The sequence below is a fragment of the Aplidium turbinatum genome, chromosome 1 (genome assembly GCF_918807975.1).
Source record: "Aplidium turbinatum chromosome 1, kaAplTurb1.1, whole genome shotgun sequence".
In the NCBI taxonomy this organism is placed as follows: Eukaryota; Metazoa; Chordata; class Ascidiacea; order Aplousobranchia; family Polyclinidae; genus Aplidium; species Aplidium turbinatum.
Window position 1 is genome coordinate 51,122,945 of NC_137472.1, and position 22,947 is coordinate 51,145,891.

Below are 22,947 nucleotides of genomic sequence, written 5' to 3' on the forward strand. Positions count from 1 at the left end.
TTTGAGATAACACGTGATTTCAAGTACAGCTGTGCCCCATGCAGCAACATACAGTGATCTGCTCATAAAACAAGCCATTTTAATCTTCTCGAAAAAGCCATTTTAATCCTCTCGAAAAAGCCGTTTGAATCCTCTCGAAAAAGCCATTTTAATCCTCTCGAAAAAGCCATTTTAATCCTCTCGAAAAAGCCATTTTAATCCTCCCAAAAAAGCCATTTTAATCCCCTCAAAAAAGCCATTTTAATCCTCTTGAAAAAGCCATTTTAATCCGGACTGCTCCGACAGCTCACTTGGTTACGTAAGTGAAGAAGCTTCAAGATCAAAACCGCGCTGGTTCGACTCTCGGTGTGTGCGCTTGAGCAACGCACGTTAAGGACTGCTCTCCATTCAGCGGCATATAATGGATGGAATAGTTCCCCGGCAACAAGACTTCAACAATCGGAAACTTTACTCTATCAATCTCGGTGACCGGGCCTGCGTAAGTGATTCAAAGCCTCTACAAGTATGCGAAACTATCAGGATTAAGCTCTACAAGAAGCTTTCCCAGTCCGATGATAAAGATTTAATCAATCAAAATGTAGCTTCTTACAATGGGCGTACTATTTGAACAAGTAGTTCACACAATCGAAACGTTGCATTCATGTGTTTCAAAACAGTGAGATCGCGTGAAACTAGTGAGAGAGAGTGAAGTACTGTACAACTAACACGAGTCCGATCGCCATTGCAGTGGTTTAATCGTAATCAACTGCAAAAAAACATTTCCTTATTTGCAACACTTGAAATTTTTCCTTTTTCCAAAATTCCAAAATTACGAGTACCGAGCTACCTCTGCCGGTGCTGAGCGACCGCTAAAGTAATTCAGTACATTTTAAAATAAGTTACGATTACCGGTATCGACTTTGAAGGCAAGTACCGAGTACCAGTGCCGAATACTTTAAAAGTACTGATGCCCACTTGTGAGAACATGAAAACAAAAATATCTTGCATAAGCGCAGTGTAAATCACAGCTGTGAAGTTAAAGTCGAGAGATATTTTTGCGTTTTTTGAGTTTGAGTAGGTTTTCAAAAAACTTAGAGGTGGTTATTTTTGGTTCAACATCACGATCATCTGCAGCGCTGTAGTGCAGTTTGAGTCGAAATTAAATTGGAAATATTTACGGAGTCGGTATCAAATATTTTTGCCTCGATTGCACAGAGTGCAGCAGGGGTATTGTCTCAAACTCAACTTACTATATTAGTGACAAAATGGGATAAATCAAGCGTTTGCTCCAATAGCTCAGTTGGTTGAGCGCCTGACTTCAAGATCCAGCACCGCTGGATCGATTCTCGTGTGTGCACTTGGGCAACATATAAAGGGCATGCTTCCATTCAGCTGCACACTTAGTGAATGGAAAAATCCACAGACAATAATACTTCAACAATCGGAAACTTTAGTCTGTCAAACTCGGTGTTGAAAAGCATCAATTTTTTTTATTTATGTACAGCACAACACAATATTTACAGTTTCTGATACAATTCAAGGAAAAACCAGACAAACGAGAAAGGTTCAACTGTTGATAGAAGTGTATTGCTCCATATCATTGATTTGCAACATTTTTTCACTCTCGTTTAACCTTTAGATAAATTTAGCCTCACCAGCAGTTAGGAGGATGAAAACTTTTGCCTGATGAATACGGCAGGGATAGAATGTCAGTGAATGATCATAAACGCCGCTGCATTATCTTTTCAACTTTATTGAGCTTACCTTTTTGATATGATGAAATTTGTTCCAGGATGCAACTTAAAACATCTAACCGTAAGGAGTAGATTTAAAACTGAACCTCAACGATGAATTTACAGATGTAACCTTGGAGGTGGGTTCTATATCCAAGTTATATGACTTTGATGATGTTCAGATATATGATTGGGCTGGATTTATGACAGCCGTAGTCTGTTGCGTTTGAATCGATTGATGGTAAACGTCATATATCGGGTGTCAGATATGGGAGGTTAGGGTGAAAACAGCAAGAAAATGAAACACTATGATATTTAAACAGCTTCTCTCAGTGCATGCGTATGTAGGCTATGTAAAGTATATTGTTCCAACATCTGTAGACATTTAGCTTTTTGATAAAAACCAACTGTTAAAAAAACGCAAAATAATTGCAACATAATGCGGCCTCATTGCAATTTCACAAAGCAATTGTAATTTCAAAACTCTTTTTTAAAATGTTTTTCCTAATTTGTGGCACGGCTGTGAAATTGATAAACTCTTTTAAAGTAAATAAGGAAAATAAATTTTTGTACATCAACAAAGAAAGATGGAAGAAGATAGGAAACAAGGTTTCATTTGTATGATCAAGAGGAAACGCAACATTAGACCAACCTACAAGCACTTAAGCAAAATAACGTTTTTGAGAAATGATAAACAAGGGCATTAAGTTTTACGTTATTCAACTTCTAAACAGCAGCTTATCATAAAAACATACAGTTTATTGTAAACGTGGCTAATGTTTTGGAATAATAAAACATTTTATTTCACAATATGTCGGACCACAATTCTTTCATACTGTGATTTCCTAAGGAGCAGCTAGATGCTGAATGGCTCTTCCATGTTAGACGCTGAAACTCATCACGAACTTTCGCTGACTTTTGATACAATTGCTTTTGTGACCATTGTAGATTGATTTTGTGTGCTAGAAAGCTGATGGTCGTTAGATGATCTCCCAGTTTCTTCTGACGATTTGATATCATGGGTTCTTTCTTCAGTCGTCTTTGGCTTTTTGCTTTTCTTTTTCATAATCGACATTGCCATCACGGGCTTCATGACTGGAGCAGACTTCAGTGACCTGAAGTCAAAATGTTGTTAAAAGAATTTATTCATATTAAAACCGTTTCTTCTGCAATAGACTGAAAAATAATTTGTTTTGCTTAAGTATTTTTTTTGTTTTTTTTTTAACTTGAGCACAAAAAGTGGAAACAGATGTTAATGTTAGAATTGTCACTTTGAGGTTTTCACAGGAATATCGTAATGCTGTGGTTTAATTATAGTACTTTTTGCCAACTGTCGTGTGCAAGTTTTTAAGATCATGTGCTTCATGAGCGCTGTTTTTACCCTGACTGATCTATTTAACTCCACTTTCTGTTTGCTAGCCCAAACTTGACGTTTACGATCATAAATTAAGTAGCTATACAAGTAAAGCTTTCACACACAATCAAAATGACATCTACTTTAACAGGGGTGGATTCAGCGAGTCGTTTTAAGAGGGGCGGTTTCAACAACACGGAATAATGTGTAGGTCAGCATTAATCCGAACTTGCAAATGCACCGTGAATAAAGTTACTCTTTCGTATTTTATTATATCTCCTCAATCATTTCCTTGGATCCATCATTACACCTGAATGCAAATAACTTACTTTAACCTTCGGCCAAACCCTGTCCCCAGGCACGTGTACAAGTAAGGATTCAATGCTGAGTTCAAATATGCCAAGAGAGTCCCAACAACAGTTGCAATTAGGCATGGATTTCCTTGGCCCTACAAAAGTAGCCGATCCATTAAACAAGTCTATACAAACTATGGAAACTAAGTCGTGCACTAATTCAGAATAAATTAAACTTTTTACTTTATTTGTTATGGCGTCATACTTCGTGCCTGTTGCATCCGTTATGTGCAAAAAATTATGCGTATATTCTAATATTTATAAAAAGCATATTAAGATCTAAGACAGCAAAACCTCGACTTTTTTTAAAGTGTGACGTAGCTACAATAAAAAGTACATTTGATTTTGGCATAGTGTAAAAAAGTTCTTTCAATTTAATCAAAACAAGGATTAAAGAGCCTGAAATGCAGTTCTTAACTCACATTCACCAAAGTTTTAAAAATTACATTTCAGCGCTGTTAAATGAAAAATGAAAACAATGTAGATAAAATGAAATGATGCAAAAATGTAAAAAGTTTAGTTTTTGAAACGCTTGCTCAATTTGTATTTAATTTCCTCTCTTGAACTTTTTAGTTAATAATACTCGAATTGACCAGATGTTCCAACCGTTTTGTTTTTAAGCCTTTTCAAATTACTTTACAAATGTCATTTGTAAAGTGTGCTTCTCTCCGGCTCATGACCACTGCCTTACCAACACGTTAGTAATTAAGCGCTCGACTCCAGATCAAGCGGCGCTGCTTCGGCTCTCGTGGTGTGCCCTTCATTCAGCTTTCCATGCAGCGGCCCTTAGTGGATGGCATGATTCTCCGGCAATAACATTTCAACCATTGGAAACTTCACTCCGCCAATCTCGGTGACTGGCCCTGCGCCAAAAGCCTCTACCACTACCAGTATGCAAAGCTACCAGGAATAACCTACAGCATCAAAGGCTTTTGTCAGTCCGAGAATAAAAATGGAAAACCAACGAAACTAACATTTGTACTCAACATGAAATTTAAGAATCATAAGCTGAAGTACAAAGGAGTGTTGTAAATAAGTTACAAAAATAGATGTAAACAACTTTTGTATTTCATGTAGGCTACTATCTGTACAGATTACGTTGTAGCACTAGGAAGCATTTTCAGGTCTGAGACATGTGAAATATCAAATTATTGTGGTGGAACTTATTAACCTGAATTTGAAAAATTAAACAAATTTATAGATATTACTCAGATAAGCTTGCTGGTGGATACTTTAATATAAAGTCAGAATTTTTAAACCTAATTGAATTATTCAAAGCAAAAAGCTGAACAGAACTCATCTGATCAGTGCCGGTCTTGGGGTATTTCGAGCCCTGTGCGGAATATGCTTTGCGGGCCCCAATGACAATGATCCAATTCAATAGCGTAGCTAGGTATTTTGAAAGGGAAGGGTGTTGTTTGACGGTCGGCGGGCGTTGCCTGATGGTGTGTTTGCCAAAGGCAACACGCAGCGGCGGGGGGTCTGGGGGGACCTCCCTCAGAAAAGTTTGAACAATTACTTTGAATTTGGGGCATTCTGAGAGTATGTTTAACAAAAATTTGGGTATGAATATTACTGTAAAATGGTGCTGTCCGCTGTCAATAAAATCGAATTTCAACCTATTTCGTCCCCTGAAAAGATCGAGAGAAATTTTGAATTGTTTGCGGCAACTCCGATCAGCGACTTCTGCTCTGTTGTTTTTTTTCTCTCGATCTTTTCAGGGTACAAAATGTTCAGGGTACGAAATAGGTTGTGTCTCTATGTTTTCTTGTTGCTAATTCTTTTGTTGAATTTTTCCATTAGAAAGGACAAAAATTACTGCATTATCTGAGTAAATTGCGGGCCCCTAATTTGCGGGCCCTGTGCGATCGCACGGTTTGCACACCCCAAAGACCGGCACTGATCTGATTTCTTGTTATGTACAGTTACATAATATCTATCTTTTACAGCTCAAAATTTCAATGTTTGTGAATTGTACTACAATTTTCCTAAATAAGAAATTTAACTACAATATCAAAAGCCTAAATTTCTGAAATATATACAATATTGTACATCTTAGTGCAATAAAAATAGTTATTGTGTTTTTAGGACATCGCTGGATATCACAATAAAATAAATAACGAAATAAAAAAGTTCAATATTGAAAAATACAAACCTTAAAGAGACAGTAAAGGAAAAACCTGACTTGGCGATTGTACACGTTCTTTGTGTTTAACTTGCTACCATAAAACGATTTTCAATAAAATTTGGCCCATTGCGGTCTGATCAGCATTCCGCGCCCGCTTTTGTCAGAGCTTTCAAAACTAGATTTGGCGTGAGCAGCGAAACGTGCGACTGTACAGTTACAGTCGCACGCTGGATATCATTGTACTCAATTTTAAATTCTTATTTAACTAATTCACCCTTGACTTGATGAAAATAGAGCATTAGGCTCCCAAAATTGTTAGGGTTAGGTTTAGGTGATAAAGAAACATAATTTTCCTAAACAAAATACCTCATCATCTGATCATCTGACGAGGGCATAAAGTTTTGCCGAAAACGTTTGAAGTTATGTAGCTATTTTATTTTATGTATTATTTTTTGAATTATGCAATTCAGTCTTATAAAGCTGTTATCGATTATCTGTCTACATAGATAGATGTAAACAGATTTTGTATTTCAGGTAGGCTACTATCTGTACAGATTACGTTGTAGCACTAGAAAGCATTTTCAGGTCTGAGACATGTGAAATATCAAATTATTGTGGTGGAACTTATTAACCTGAATTTGAAAAATCACACAAATTGATAGATATTATTCATATAAGATTGCTGGTCGATGCTTATAAAGTCAGAATTTTTAAACCTAACTGAATTATTCAAAGCAAAAATCTGAACAGGAATCATCTGATTTCTCGTTATTTACAATTACATAGCCTAATATTTAAGTTTTACAGCTCAAAATTTTAATGTTTGTGAATTGTACTACAATTTTCCTAAATAAGAAATTTAACTGCAGTAATAAAAGCCTAAATTTCTGAAATATATACAATATTGTTCATCTGAGTGCAATAAAAATAGTTATTTTGTTTTTAGGACATCGCAAGATATTACAATAAAATAAATAACAAAATTAAAAAAAGTTAACTTTAAATCCCAAACCTAAACTGACTATGAGTCATATCACCACAAAATAAATTCAGTATACCTTTTTATAGAACATTGACTTATATTCCAAAGCTTGCACTTTGAAACGGCTGTATGTCAAAGATTCTTGCGTTTTATTTATAACTAACATTCACTTACATTTGCCGTTGTAATTCCATCAATCTTTGCAAGGTGAATAGCATGGAAAGGGCACCAACAAGCAGCGAATGTGAACACTAAGGCAGCGCACATGATCGTGATTCGTCTGCGTTCCATATCTGCGCGGGCTTTTGCTTTGTCTGAATTTGGATTTGCCATCTTCATCTTAGTAGCGGAAAGTCGATTCAATATTAAGCCATAACACACGCACATCACCTGGAAAAGTTTTTGTTTGTGGTAGTCAATTTTAGATAATTCTGTGAATACCAATCTGCAGACTGCACTACTGTCTGTGGCCTGCCTTATTACAGCAATTATCACCCTAATTAAGTGGTTTGTTTTTCATATCTTTACCCTGCATTGCGGGAAAGCAGACTTGAGCGCTATGCATCGGTGTACGCCTTCCGACGTACACCTGACCCACGCTGCAGCCGACGGCAATGACTGTTTCCGATTGTCTACTCTACTTATGACTTAAATTTGGTACTACCCATTACTCCACTGGGTAGAGGCAATTATCGTAAAGTTTCTTGCCCAGAGAAACAACTGCAAGTACGGGTGGCTGGAGTAGAACATGCAGGCTCTCGACTGCGAGCCCAACGCGCTAACCACTCGGCCACTGCTGCCAATTTTCTTCCCTCGTTAAGATTCAAAATCAGATGAGAGTCCGAAGAAAAAAATGGATCTTTTACCCACGCATAATTTTTTGTTCACAACGTTAGAAAATGATTCTAATTTTTTTTTTTCTACTACAGATTCGAAGTGCTGGGTACTCAGCGGAATAATTTGTTTGCTTTTTGTTTTGGAAAAATTGAAGACAGATAAAAAATGAATGTGAAGAATAGTTCGCGGCACCACGTTATAGGAACCACTGCCCTAATTGTTCAAGATGTAATTTATTGTATTTCATTAGGATGTTTGCAGACTAAAGTTGATTAGTGGTTCAACACTGCGTTTATATCATTTTTTATACTTCTTGTTAGGGTTGCTGATTATTTTTTTATTCACCAGATATTGTTTATCTACTTGTGTAAGACTTGCAGAAGACATCAATAAATATCTTGCCGAAATACACTTATTGCAGTAAGATTAACTTGAACTCTACGTTGTTGAGCTAAACATATCTATTGTATTCTTGATGCTCTCTTATACAGCAGTCATCAGTATTGCTACGAGTGTAGCATTGTGTACAATACATGCTTTTGATATTTTCACTATTGTTTGTTTTTTCGATAAAGATTAAATTTATAGATAAAGCAATCATATTTTGATAGGAATTGCAAAGACTAGCAATTTATTTTGTCCCTGCATTTACATTACACAAACATCTTAAATAAATGTAAAAAAAAATCAACCATTATAGATTACATGCTTTGAATTTACATTTATTTAAGATGTTAAATTAGGTAAGTTATTTTTTCTCCATAAACTATGCAATCGAATGCAAATGCTTGCTCTTTCACAAAAGAAAAGTTAATTATAATAGAACTTACAATAAATGGCAGAAGAAACATCACGCAAAAGTTGAAAATTAGAAAGGCCTTCCACCCATAAGGTTGGTTGAAGTAATGACATTCAGGTGCTAGAGTGTCTTGTAAATTGAATGACTCATTTCCCAGTGATGCATTCCCTCTATTCACAGTAAGATTTTGGTTTGCTCGCTCTTGTTCCAGTAGTTCTTGAAAGTTCTCCAAATCATAATTCTCGAATCCTCCACCAGTACCACTCCCACTGCCATCTCCGCTTCCCAAGTCAATAATGCTATTTTATGACATTTGTGTAAATGCGCATATTTTAAATGTAGGCTATAATATGCAGTACTGCTGGCCAATATCAGCCATTTGTGAGAAAAGAGCATTTTTTCGTTTATTCTGTTCCTTTTTTGTTTATATCTCATGATATGATTACAGCTGTTATCACTTCATGAGCATTTAATAACTATCAGTTTGTGCAGACTTTAGTTTAAAAAATATAAATAAAAAATGATCTTTTTCAAAAAATGGCTATTTGGCCAGTACGTTATGATCACATTTAGAATTTTATTTTGTTCGTATTGAAATCGTTGTCTTCGTATGAAATAACCACAACCCGGAAACAAATTAGTGTTGTCATAAAAATGTAATGGTAGTAACACTAATGAGATGCAAATAGTAGTAACACTTGGTCAAATTGAATAAACGGTAGCCTATGGAAGTCAAAAATCCATATCAGCTTGATAAAATGAAGCTCTATCATTTTTCATAAGACAGTGTTTGAGAAAACCCGTAGATTAAAGTAAACCACAAAAGAAACTTTTTGCACATACTGGCAAGTTATGGTTGGATCAATTTCGTCACATTCATCTTGACGAAGATCTTCTGCTATGCATTCTGCGGTAACATTTCGAACTTCAGGAAACACGGTCCTGAAAATCAAAATTAGTGAGTACTCAGCCTTGTGCTGACAGCCAGGAAGAACGCTCTTTTCTGCTTCTACACTTTCTTTTCTTACTTTATGTTTCTAAGAACAACTCCTAGTCGTAATAGTGAACAACAATCTAAGTATATTTGCTACCTAAAATGCCCATTAAACCGTACCTTCCTGGATCAGAGTTTCTGTTCATTTTTTCAAGGTAGTTTTAAATACAGTAAGTGTAACTTGAAAGGAATAAATACCATTTTTTCTAAGAAATTAGGGAAAAGCCGTGTAATATGAACTGCTGTGTATTATGAACCCCCTGTTGTTTTCAGAAACCGTGGCAATAACAATGTTTGACTTTTAACAGCTTGAATTAAGTAAGTTTGCTGGTCATTCGACCGGAAATGTTCTTGTTGAAAGTTGGCGTGTTGCTGAAGTTTTGGGGGTATGAAGGTTTAAAGCTTGTGTGATATTATTTTGCAGATGGAGAAATTGTTGTTTTTTTTATCAGTGTATCAATGGACTTGTAATTTTTTGATTAATATACCCTCAAATAAACTTGATGATGGAAATCACAACAAGTTTTGTTTAAAAAATGCATTATTTAGTTGTTTATCAGCATTTTAACTGGAATCACCACAAGTGTGTGACATGAACCCTAGCTGAATGTGTAATATGAACCCAGGTTCATATAACTAAGTGCTTTATGATGGTGTAATGAATCTTTGTAAACTGGGGTTCTGTAAACTGGAGTGGTTGTGGGTTCTGTAAACTGGGGTTCAGACTTCAATTTTACCAGCATTCTCAATGCAGTGCACGTCATTCGATTAAATGTTGCTTATCTTTTTGTGAATTTAATGCTTACATTAAAAAAGTAGTGCATGTTTACTAAAATTGGTGTAAATTATTTGAAAACCTTATGGTAATAAATTTTGTTATGCTGCACATGTAATGTGGCTTGCTTTAGTGCAGTTTTGTGTAGTCAATCCACCTCTATTCAGCAAAGATTCAAAGTGGTTCATATTACACATCACAGGAGTTCATATTACACAGAGGGTTGTGTAATATGAACTCTTTTGGTAAATTAATAAAATTGAAATAACTTTTTTATTGCAAAATATCACATACTAATGTATTGATGGGGAATAGGTAAGGATGTTAGCTTGCTGTTCTGTAAATATTGTCCATATTTTCAATGAAGTTGTGAAATTAGGAACGTTTATTGTTAGGGGGTTCATAATACACGGCTTTCCCCTGTTTCTGCTTTTGTGGAATATAGAAGATTTTACTTCCGTAAGTTTAAAGTAACGTTAAATGGAGAGTAGCCTACAGTTAAAAAGTGCAAAATCGCTTTTCTTTATTTTTATTGCAACACACAAGTGAACAATCAAAAAGATCATTTGTTTAGATTTAAAAAGCACGCAAAAACCTCGTTAATTTAACAATTTCACCTACAACCGAAGAAAGAACCCATGTCTAACCGAGCAACATTGTAAATTATGTGATATTGTACTTTGTGTATGATGGAAGGTTTTGATTCATTTTTTGCAATGATGTATGTTTCAGAAATAGGTGATGTAATGCAAAGGAGCACGAGATCACGTGCCTCCCTGAATCCTTTGCTTTCAACAGTAGCCTAGGCCCAGCCTACATAAGGAGCAGTACATTTTTGTGCCCATTAAAAACTATGAAAATACTCTGATACAAAGTTATAAAACGAAACACATTGCTCGCCTAACTCGTTAACAGAGAAATTAACTTTTTCCTCTATAAATAAAAGTTTGAGGTGAAATGTGCTTTGTGTACGTTGGGGAAGGCGGGCAAAACGGACCCTTAAAGGGAGAAATCGTTTTTCTTGATTGTTGCAAAGCATTTTTTGATCGGCTAGTTGGCAATTAAAAGGCCTGCTGATAGGTTATGCTTGTGCTAAAAAACACAGCCGAAAGTAGTATTTTTTTTCGTAAAAATGATAATTTTTTGCATGGGGCAGAACGGACCGCAAAAGGGGCAAACACATACGAAAATAAATCATAAATAATTACCGCAAAGTCTCGTTCAAACTTGCTCTCTACACACAAGTCGTATGAAAAAGCCCAGCGCAGTCAGAAAAAATTTCCAGTGAAATCAGTTTTTACGTTTGTTGCACTGAATCCAATCTTCTTTTTTTATAGTGTGATCTTGGTAGAGATCTCCACAAAGTAAGCAAAACCCCTTAGTTGAAGAATTACCAACAACAGCTGCTTTAGATTTTTCGGAAAAAAAAAAACTTTCCTCCAAAATTTCTTAAGTTTTAACCTTTTTGTTAATCTCTCAACAACAGATTTTACTGGAAAGCTTTTCAAAACTTTTTATAGTCGAGTCTTATTTTTTTTGAACCATAGAGAAATAAAACAAAGTAACTTCAGCGGGTTTAACATGATCTCTCGAGGTAGATATGAATTTCAGACTAAGATCATGGAAGCCTTAAGAATCAAACGTAATAATCCGTCTCTTAACCGGCAGTTATTCGTCTGTGGCTCATCGTTAATCTTGTGTGTGTTCTAATTTGTTTGTCAAATGCCTGTAGTTTACACCTCATGTGATCTGTTTTTCACCATTTAATTTACGTGTAATCATTCCTATGTCACTCGTTCAGTTTGTGCTTTTCAGTCTGGAGTGTCGTTAGTATACAGTTACAGTATACAGTTTACCTTAAAATTTTCATTTTATGTCTATTGCAGATATGCAATTCCTGATGAGGGCATACGTACGTGTCGAAAACGTTAGAGTTTATTTTTAATTATGTTATGTTTGTGTATGTAATTCATCATGTTAAACCCGCTGAAGTTACTTTTTTTTATTTTTCCACGGTTCAACAAAGCAAACTCTTTACCAAAGCTTTATCTTATTTTTTTGTAGAAGAGAATTTAGAAGAATGCTTCCGTTTTCGTCTGTTTTTTTAGAGAAATGTTTTGCCCTACTTGGGGGTCTGTTTTGCCCTTGCACTATGCTTCGCATAAAACACTTTTGAAAAAAATTGTTTAGCCAAAAAACTCCAACTGTTTGTGATTAATCAAGAATTATGTTTCTAAAATTAATTTAGCAAACAAAAAATTCAATTTTCATTTCAATTTTTGCAGGCAACACTGACTTTCACTAGGCTTTCTTACATCAACATCCTCTAAAATACATTATCTTTCCTCATTGCTTTGTTCAAAATGGAATCGGTTTCGTGTTTTCACAAAAACATTTTCTTGTCGTTTATGACGATTTAGTAAAGGCATGGTGGATTGGTGGTGCTATCATTTTTCATTTTCGAAAAGGGAGGTCCGTTTTGCCCCGCTTTCCCATATTATGTAGTAAGGTGGGGACACAGCAGACGGATAATTAAAGCTAAAACTTTTCTGAAAAACTGTGTGATGCTGTACAATACATTATAAAACAAGGTAAAACTTTGTCAAAAATAAAATTAAAATTTTTTTGAAATAAAAAAAAAAAGATTTAAAACCTAATTTGATTTTAAGCCGAACCTTGTGACTTCAACTTTTACAAAAAATCTAGTTTTTAATTGGATGGATTTAGTCAAACAAAAGGTGGAAATCTTCAACGAAAAGGCAGAATAGGCTATTACAGCACAAAATACGCAAAAAGCAATCAGAACAAAGTAAAAGTTGCCCAAATGTCTGGGAGCAAGCTCCCGACATCCACTGGTTACCTTTTAATTTTGTTTTATTTCAATATTTACATTGTTTATTTTGTTTGAAATTTTTGCTTCTTTGAAATTCTGGTTTCCCAAATTTTTTTTATAGAAATGTTACTATGTTTCAGCTGTGACCTATTTTGCAACTTTTCCATTTTGTTTCTTTACTCGTAGTCTTTTGATAGCAGTCAATCTGATTACAGTGCAAAGAACATATTTTTTAGTTTCGTTGTTACAAATGTCGCAACAGTCAAACAATCAGCTGGATTTTTCATTATTAGTTTATCCCAAAAAACAACTTATATCCGCCCCGTTAGCTCAGTGGTTACGCGCCCGGCTCAAGATCACGCCGCGCTGGTTCGACTCTCGAAGTGTGCGCTTGAGCAACGCATCTCAGAATAGATACCGTCTGGGACTTTGTGTTTCACGATATAATTCAACCAAACAAAAAACATGAAAAATTGAAAGTTAACTTACGAACACCGACAATTCGGATCTGTTCCAACGGTTGAACTGTATATCATGACAGGAATTGCAAGAAGAATGGCAACAATCCACACACAAACTGTGATGATAAACGCACTGTTTTGCTTTCTCAGTTTCTGCAACCTGTCCGAAAAGCTGTGACAAACAGCAATGTAGCGATCGATGCTCATGACCTGAAATCAAAACAAACCGATGTTTTTTAATGCAAATAAAATGAATTCAGACTCACAAAGTCACCAAAAATGACACGTAACTTGAAATCTTCTTCCCATGGAGTAGTTTGAATGTGTGATTCACATAGAAATCCGGTGATAGTATATCATTGGAAATGATGAGACAAAAGAACGGAAAGCTGATTTTGTTTTTGATAAACTGTCAAGGATTAAAAAGTGGAAAAAAAACTAACTGGAAAATGCGATGTGGTACTAAGACACTTCCTCGAATGAGCCATTTACCTAATACAAAAGCAATCACCAAGAAAAACAAACTAATAGTTTTTTTTCTGCAGTCTAAACCTTCAAAACATTTGTCTAGGCTAACATTCACAACAGTATTTCAATAAAAGTTATAGTTTATGTTGTGGAGCCGGTTTTCGTCCAATGGGACTCTTCAGCACAACTGGATCGAAACAAAAAAATTATAGTCAATCAATATCAGCACAATTAGTCCAAAAAACTAAAATTTACATTTTACATAAATAAAAGTCAATTAATGTTCAAAAAAGAAAGGGAAAAGAAAAGAGCAAAGAAGTGGAGGTTTCAAATAAAAGTTTAACACGGGCATGTCAATCTCCAAGATCTGTAGGCTATCCTTTGTTTAAACTGCATGGATGTAATGAAAGTAAATCTGCAGTAGTCTTCTATGTACGGTACGGCTAAACCAGTTTGCCCTGAAAGATTAGTTTTAAATTTTCCAATTACCCACCATAAGAAACATAATCGAGGCATAGTAGTTGATGAAGAGTATGGAATCTTTTGCTTTGCACATCCACACTGGATATATCCAAGAATCATTTAATTCCTCAGACACTTGGAATGGAAGTGTAAGAAGGAAAACAGAATCTGCTATCGCAAGTTGCAACACATACCTTGACAGCAAAACAAATTGAATTTACAATCATCATCATCATTATGTTCCTTCAATTTACAATATGATATTTTGTAATATGATTTTTGATACAATATAAATTCACAATATGATATTTCAAAAAGTACTGTAAACATTGGGCTACAGGCTGCCATGTCATCATGGCCCAAATATTAGTGAACTACGGCTTTTATAGCATTTAAGAAAAGCTAGATTAAGGCAGGTTCTATTGCCCCACTAAACTCTGCAAAGAATGTGATAAAATATACTAGTATAGTGATATTGCAGTAATTTTTAACATAAAACTAATAAAGCCTGATGAAACTTAATCCTGTCTGTGCTGTCTACAAAAAAAAGTTTTGAGCCACTAACCCAGACCAAATCACTGAGATTGAAAAATAAGTTTCAACTTGTTCTTGTTGCTATAATGTTGCATTTAAAGATGGGCATGAACGGTGAGCTATTCTTAAAAGTCATTCCTGAAATTGATATTAGCTGGGAATGAAATTATCATTGGTTTTCAGTTTTGTTTCTTTCTTTGCAATGGCAAGTGCTTATCTATATGTTGGACTATTTATATTAAAAGCTTTTCTTCTTTCGTATGAGATCTGATGTGTCTCTGCTTGTAATCATGAGCCTGATATTTTCAGTTGTTAACTCTTTGAAGGTTGGGGGGAGGGGGGCTGTCAATTCAACTTTATTGTATCAACAGTTGTATCTCGAAAACCACTGAGGCTACGACTACGAGATTTCTTGACTTTTCCTAACTTTTATTCACCTCTATTGAGCTGAAATTTGAGCGAATAAAGATGATAAATTGAGAGATATAAGGCATTTCTCAGCACATCCTCTGAAATATTTCATATTCTATTGTTCAAAATTTTCCCACCATCGGGATGAAAGTAATTAATTTGGCCTCGTTAATCAAATGATTCAAATTGAGATTATGTAAAAAAAATTTAATTACAACATTGCAATGCATGTTCTTCATTACTCTACCAAAAAATACCAAATAATCCAAACGTCATACGTCACCTCAACATTTCAACTACAGCAGTTCTAAAATTCAAATAGTTTTAATTTTCGGATATGCTCAGTGTGAATAATTTTACAAAGTGAATCTCAAATGTTGAAACCGTGCATTAAAAAATAACAGAGATATCACTCTTAAAGCATAAGAAGAATCGATAGCCCCCCCCCCCCCAAACTGAGCAAGATTCCAGGAGTCTAACCTTCTAAGGGTTAAAGACATGAAAACACATCTACACAAATATTTAAAACGATGTAGGCCTAGTAGTCTAACAATAATAATTAATCAAGCTACGTTTAAATTGTGTCCATTGCGACAAAATGTAGTGCACAGCGATTACAAAGCAACACAAGAACTACATGACCCAGAGAAGGGACATATAGTCATCGAGCGCGCTGATTCCATTACTTCAGCATCCCATTAAGTGTCTGATCAAGACATATCGCGTGCTCTGGAGTAGTGGCGAACCGACGCCCGTTCGAGCAACGCTTAAACAACAGTTAAAACACTATAAGAAAGAAATCAACATGGCCTAATTGCCCATGCCCAAACAGTTAAGTTAGCAGAGAAATGTTTTTGTACTTTACTAGACGTTATAAAGTACAGCATTTGTTATTATTTGGGAGAGAAGTTATTCTGGAACACCATAGACATATGACTGATAAGAACTTAATTGAATTGTTTAGGATGATTTCAAAATCAGCATGTAGGCTATTATATTGTATTATGTGTGTAGGCTACTTCAGTTTATTGGCTACTATAAGCATACTAAAAGTAGATATTAGCCTATAGCCTGCTGTTCATAACACAGTAAATAGGGTTCTGATATTTACCAGTGTGTCACAGATTTTTTGAATTCTTGCAGCACCAGAACTATGAACATCACCACGAGATTAGCCAGCAACCCAAAGATGCAAATCAGAAGAAAGAACACAATTTGAACAATGGAAATTGTCGATAAGCCTTCTGAACATTAAGAACAAACAACCAATTAGGTTTAGTGACCGTGCTTTTCATATTCATTCATCGATACACGTACCGAAGAATGAGAGTAGATCTTTGCAGGCACGTCTTAAACCATTAACATTTTGCCACTTTATCCTTTGGTTAGTTCTGTTACTGTATTTTATTTCCACAATGTCGTTGTTTCTGCTTTAGCACAAAGAAAAAGTAAATTCAATTGAACCGAAATTGAATTAATCAAAAAGTGTTGCTACAAAACAGGAATATGCTGCTTTACATGCATTGTTTTGCAACTGCCTTCCGGAAAACCTCCTTTAGCGTTGGTAAAAGCTAGCAGTGGATCTTAAAAGTCGATAAACAAACTACAAAACTGTGACTGTCTGAAAACAAATTAGCTTAGTTCTACAGAATATAACTAATTAAGCCTTCTTAAAATAGCTTTAACAAGTCTACAGATAGACTTGTGTGCTTGCAACTGTGGTAAAAAATAATACTTATTACTTTCTTTGATAAATTTTGATGATAGTTCATAATTTACCTTCTTCATCGCCGACTTTTCCACCGCTTCCAGCTTCACCAGGGAATTCGAAATCAACTCCACCAAAAGGTGATCCTGATCCACTCCCATCCATAGTTCAATCAGTAGGTGCAATAGGGTTTTTGTTCTTTTTTAAGTGTTTTAAGTAGCAAATTTTTCTCCAAAAAACTTTCAAAAGTATATGTAGCCTATTCCCTTTGTGTACAACTGCTTAGTATTAAATCTTAAATATCTCTCTTTTTTTTGTAAATGGACGAGGAAGTGTAAAACAAATTCGTCCGAGGCGATGTTAAATCAAAGAATTGATAATTTTTTTAAAAATATTAGTTAAAAAAACTTCGATTAAGAAACTCTGTTGCAGCATATTACAACGTAATCATGTTTGTTGCACAAGAAATTTTTCTTGTTGACACGATTTTTACAATCTACAGTCAAACCTTGATAAATCAGATCTACTGTACTTTGTTTTTGTCCAATAATAACTGTATAGCAAGATTTCGTGATATCAAACAGGTAATTCTATTGAAAATACATTATGTCAAGTAGAAAAAAAATTATAAAAATCCAATTCAGCAGGTTTGGCCCGTGTGATGGGAACAGGGATGACCAAAGAAATGACCAAAATGCCCGCTCGATTTCGTTACCTGACTCATCATCATGGCATAATAAAAAGTTGCAAGTGGTGTCGGTGAAAGAAGTCGTGGAGAAAGCTTGGTGTTTTGCATTTCTCAATTCATTGAAGCCGTACTACTTTATCATGAGGCAAAATTTTTTTTCCACAATTGCGTCATTTTTAAACTTGCAAGTAATATCCGGTTTGGCATGTAATTGCACTAAACCTACAGACTTAACAATGTGAGCCATTTACTGCTAACTGAAAGCTCATTTTCTTTAAAAACAATTGTAATAAAACATATTTTTGTAAATTTTTGATGTTTCTAACTTTTCTCATGGCTTCTAATGTGGCATTTCTGTAGCTTCTTTTCTATTGCAATGGAAAGAAGTTAACAAAACTTTTATTAAACAAATAGCTTTTTGTGGAAAATTTGTGTGTGGTTTAGCTTAGCGTACTTACTGTAATAATTGCAAGCAACACTGTTAGTCAAAAGACAAAATTGACAAAGTGCATGAAATTAAGGTTTTTCTGATTTGATAACTGGCAATCTTGTTTCATTTTTCCCAAGACAAATTGCCTGATTGAAGCATAAAAGTCAATACACAATAACTTTTTCAGTCGTTTTTATTCAACCTGCCACCAAAAGTGTGGTGTGTCTAAATTTGTCAATGTTTTAGTTGCTTTAGGTATGTTTTTCTTTGTCGACAATGTTTTTCTTTGGTCTTCAATCTTGGTACAAGTTGCTAATATTATTGTTCTACTTGTTTTAAGACCTGTGTTTAGCGAATGCTATAGTATCTTTCTATTTGTTGAATTGAAACTTAAATTAGAAAAAAAAGAAAAAAAACGTTTCTTAATAAAGTTGCTGAGTTTTTTGAGTTTTCTCTTTCTGGTTTCAGCTACTCAAACGTTAAAACCTTATAATCTGCCTCAATCATAACTATTATATTTTGAAAGTTCTAACAAACACAAGTGAACAGAGTCTACAATCTACCCAGCAAGTGATCTCCATAAAGCAGAGGCATGAATATAGGCTGTGCTGTACATATTGTAGTAGCGCTTCCTTAAATTTCAACAACAATTGTTTGGTATGCTTGCAACATAGTCTACCATTCATGTATTTTAATCATGATAGGATTCACCTGCAACAGTACGTATAACCTAGAGATCTTATTCTATATAACGATTTCAAGTGAAGTAACCATGCAAGAGCCGAGCGATTAAAGGTTAAACAAAATGGTTTCATTGCATGTTGGCTTTTGTGCATTGGTACATTGGTACAGTTGAATGGAAAGAAAATTTAATAATTTTATTAAGTCACCACTCAGGTTATAGCCTAGTTATTTCAAGATATTTAATTTTATGAAACATTGTGGGCATACATTCCCGTATTAACTGTTAACGGTATCGTATTGTCCGGCCGAAACGAACAACACTATTTCAAGTGCCCACTCAGTTTTTGGTTTCTCAGAGCATGTTTGCTATTTAAAAAGAATAGTAATACTGCTACAGAAGCTCGATATCCAACAAGGCGTGTTAACCAATCTCCGGCCGGGGCCCACCACCGTCTAGGAGCCTACCTATTTTTAGTCAGTCTAACAGTATTGATTAGGCGTATTATCGGTTTGACAGAGAACTTCTAATGGCTGATTTTATGCACTTTTGGTAAATATATAAAACGTTATGAAAGGTGAAAGAACGTTGAAAAGTTACAAGAAAAGCTTAGATAATGAGAAAGTTATGTTTGAATTATACACGGCACTTCCTCCTTTCTAACCTTTGAGTTCACAACCGAAAAATTCTCATCCTTCTTCAACGTTTCGTCGAAGCAACAAGCACACGATGTTTCCACCACGCATTGAGCATTGATAGATGGAAATAAAAACTCGATAATTGTGTGTGTTGAATGTTAGACTACTGTATGTTGTGGGACGCCCAGTGTAAAGTATGGTCGTTGAGCCGAAAAAGGTTTGGCATGTGCGAAGTAGGTCTTATATTTTTTTAGTAAAATACCATAGACTTTGAATTGTTATGAAGTCTAAGGCGATATCGTACCCGAATAGACTGTGGAAACAATGTTGGTTATGATTGGCAAAATCCAACGCAAATTACAGTATTTTTGTCATATTTCCTATTCCTTGTGGAAAAAGCATACTTTGGCTAAAATAATGGAATCAAAATTTTTGATCCCCGCTACTCTGAAAAAATTTGCTGTCCAAACTTAATTCTTCCACGCCCTACTTATGAATAGGCCTATAGTTTGATATACTTGCAAAACATTTTAGGAGCAGTCACAAAAATACAGGCACACCTGTAAATGTGAGAGCACGATGGTGCTCACACTGCACTATTTGCATGGTTGTAGCTTAAATGTCACTTTCTTTTTCCATTTTTAGTTTGGTTAAAATCTGTTCAGTTTCAACCAGAAGCTCAGGGTTTGTGTTATTATTGATCAAAAGCAGATCAAATTCATGTTGTTTATAGAATTTAAGTAAAAGCGGATTTGGTGTTAGAGGTCTTGTCTCAGATTGCATAGAATTTAGACATACGAGGGCGAAAAGCAAAGTATTTCATAAAACTTCTCTTTCTATCGAAAAAGCAAGAATATTATGTAACTTATAACTTATGAGCCTTTATGTAATTTTTACTAAACTGATTTTGTATTATAGCTAGAAAGTATTTTATTTAGTCTACTTTTAGTGTCAATTGTTTTGTAAAATTATATTTTAACGTTTATAAAAGCTCATTTTAACAAATTATTTTGTATTGTATAACCATAAGAATTAGTTGTGGACCTAATCTCTTATTCCCCAAGCTTTAAACATACACTTTCGACTAAGGATAAGCTACGTAGGCTATTTTAAATTCCATCCCAGTGTGACTCCATGGCTATTAGTACAAAGCTCTGCAAATAGCTATGCAGTTTGGTTATAAATACCCGTAGTCCATTTCTGTTTTTTAAAGAGCCTAATCTCACGTTTGCTCTTAATTCGTTTTTGTAAAAATTTTGCAAATTCACGGCTTCTGAAGTTTACCACATCTAACTAATGCACTTCCTTTCTTGAATGAATTGGCAACTCCGAATTGAACTGGCAACGCACATTCGTCAGAGGCAAAGCTAAGATTTTCAACACCCAGATACAGTGACACCATGTGAGCCATCAGTTTTACGCACCATATATTGTTACATAGAATGCAAAGCCAATTTAGTGTCTCTGGTAGCAAACTGCGCTTGGAAATAGTTGTTACCTATTGGACTAAACTGCTAGTTTGAGTTGTTTGTGATTAATTACTTTACTGCGACATTCAGACGGCCCCAGACAGCAAACCAATCGCGTACCGGTATTGCATTGATTTAAGGTCTGCTGTAGACGTTGTGCAATTTTAATAATTTGTGCAATTGAACGTTGAATTGTGTAGTAATTGGTTATACTTGTTCGCACAATGCATTACCTCCAACAAATTCGGTGCAACCCAAACAAAATTTCCTTGCGCAATCAAAACAAAGTAGGCTACGTAGGCAACAATAATGCCCACTTTCTTTTACGCAGTAGGCATGTCGCGTAAAGCCCAATTAATAAAGCGGATGTCAGCCACGGCCATGCCATGAGTGGTATCACGTTTGGAAGAAAAGTGGAAAAAGAAATTTCTTACAATTGGAAATGACGTACAGTATGAAATTTAAAATCCTTTTTGAACAATGGCTTTCTAAAATTTTGTCTGTTTTATAAGTTCGGTTATTGTCATTTTTACATCTTTGAGAAAAGGTAATTCAACTGCAATAAAATGAATAAAGTTTTTAAAAAAAATACGCTTATTATCTGCTTTATCATGCTTTTGAGATTAAAATGCGAGACCTAGAAAAATGTAACCTGTAGCCTAGGCTCAAGCGATTTTAAATAATGTGCCGTAAATAACGAAACTAGCCTACATGCTTAGAATCACGGCCACTGCTGACTGATTAACATTTTTTCTATCTAAACTTCGTATGTTTGTCAGTCACTAAACGTGTACAACGATATATCAAAATGTAAGATAAAAATTACAGCTGCATTCATTACATGAGATGTGATTGCTACGTGTGGAGCCGTGAGGTGGCGCAGCTGCTGATGAGGTATTGACTTTCCTATCATGCAAGTCTGGTGGACACTCATATTAAGCTGATTCTAAACACATACTGCAAACATCGCTCACATCGCTCTGCCCAGGGTAAAATAAATTGTGTGGGCGTAGTTGCTGGAGGAAAGGAGCGGAGAGAAAAGAACTGGCTACCCACTCATTTTTGTACCAAGGCTTAGTGTGAAAACTTTATCTTCCTTAAGCTTAGTGACTGTTATAAATAAGTTGAATGGTAAAAAAATTGACAAAAAATTCTGTCTGTTGTTTCTATCCGAGCTTTTTTAATGGGTTAACTCACACTGCAATGGCATAGCTTTAGCCGAAACTCAATGAGAATAACTGAAAGTATTTTCTGGTTAGCTTCTCACGATTTACGAACTTGACTGGCTGAGTGATAAATAGCAAAATATGGCCCATGTCTACCATACTATGGACACACTTGGTGTAAATTTTAAACATAATGGGAATGAAACATGCTCCATTTTGATTGCAAGCCAATGACATTTCACAGCGTGCCACGTACTGTAAATGCGTGTTAGAGACAAGCGATTTGTCATAGACATGATTATGACACATTGTGTTCTGTGCAAATAACCTGATTTTCAACTGAGATTCTTGCGACACATTGTTGTAAACTTCAGCCAACCGAGTAAATGAAACATCTTTATATAACTTCAGCCAACTTTTTTTCCAGCCACGTTTTGACATTCGAGTGTTTAAATGGACTTCCAAATAATAACTGACATTTGTATAGACATTGCAAAAATTTAAGTGCTAGCTATACATAAACACAAAAAAAGTAGCTTTCAACTGTTAAAGTTACTGCTACGTTTTTGCACCAGTTGCAACGTTCATCTCATGAAAGTGGAAGTAAAAGCAACGACAAACAGGTTGATGTATTGCTTCACTGACGTTTCGCGCACCATGACAATGCGCATCCTCTGAGCGAATAACATACAAAATAAAATTTGTAAAGTCATATACTGCAGTGCGGTTGAAGGCAAGAAAAAACGAAACACACATTATTTTAAAGATTTGCCGATGATGTGTAAGTGGTTACTTTCCACGTTAAATTACATAAAAACTTCCAGCATTAAATATGAATTCGAAGCAGTGACGACCTACAGAAATTTGAGACGAAATTAAACTACAATAACATTTCCAACTGTGTTCAAACAGGCATGAGGTCTGCGTATCAAGACGATAAAGATTTATAAGCTTACGGTAATAGATTCCCATCGTTCCGGTTGAGTACATTACATTGTTTTGATGAAATTTTGATGAACAGACTAAATAATAACCGCACTGCAGTATATATCTTTGTAAATTT

At 35.1% G+C, this 22,947-nt stretch overlaps 1 protein-coding gene across 1 annotated transcript; it reads right to left on the minus strand.

The window, feature by feature from the left end:
- Window positions 1-1,443: 1,443 nt before the first annotated feature.
- LOC145771307 (neuropeptides B/W receptor type 1-like) lies at window positions 1,444-17,014 on the minus strand. The gene is made up of 9 exons (XM_082583052.1): window positions 16,883-17,014; window positions 16,215-16,347; window positions 14,190-14,352; window positions 13,257-13,438; window positions 9,009-9,107; window positions 8,197-8,464; window positions 6,704-6,919; window positions 3,396-3,514; window positions 1,444-2,827 (listed from the first exon to the last, which is right to left on the minus strand). Exons 1-9 carry the CDS (start codon window positions 16,974-16,976, stop codon window positions 2,611-2,613), a joined length of 1,491 nt encoding a protein of 496 aa, XP_082439178.1. The 5' UTR covers window positions 16,977-17,014; the 3' UTR covers window positions 1,444-2,610.
- Window positions 17,015-22,947: the final 5,933 nt, after the last annotated feature.

Coding starts and splice junctions, on each gene's coding strand:
- LOC145771307 (XM_082583052.1), bottom strand. CDS start 16,976: ATGGATGGGAGTGGATCAGGATCACCTTTTGGTGGAGTTGATTTCGAA. Junction 14,353..16,214: donor AAAAAATCTGTGACACACTG/GTAAATATCAGA, acceptor TTTGCTGTCAAG/GTATGTGTTGCAACTTGCGA. Junction 3,515..6,703: donor ATGGAATTACAACGGCAAAT/GTAAGTGAATGT, acceptor CTACTTTTGTAG/GGCCAAGGAAATCCATGCCT.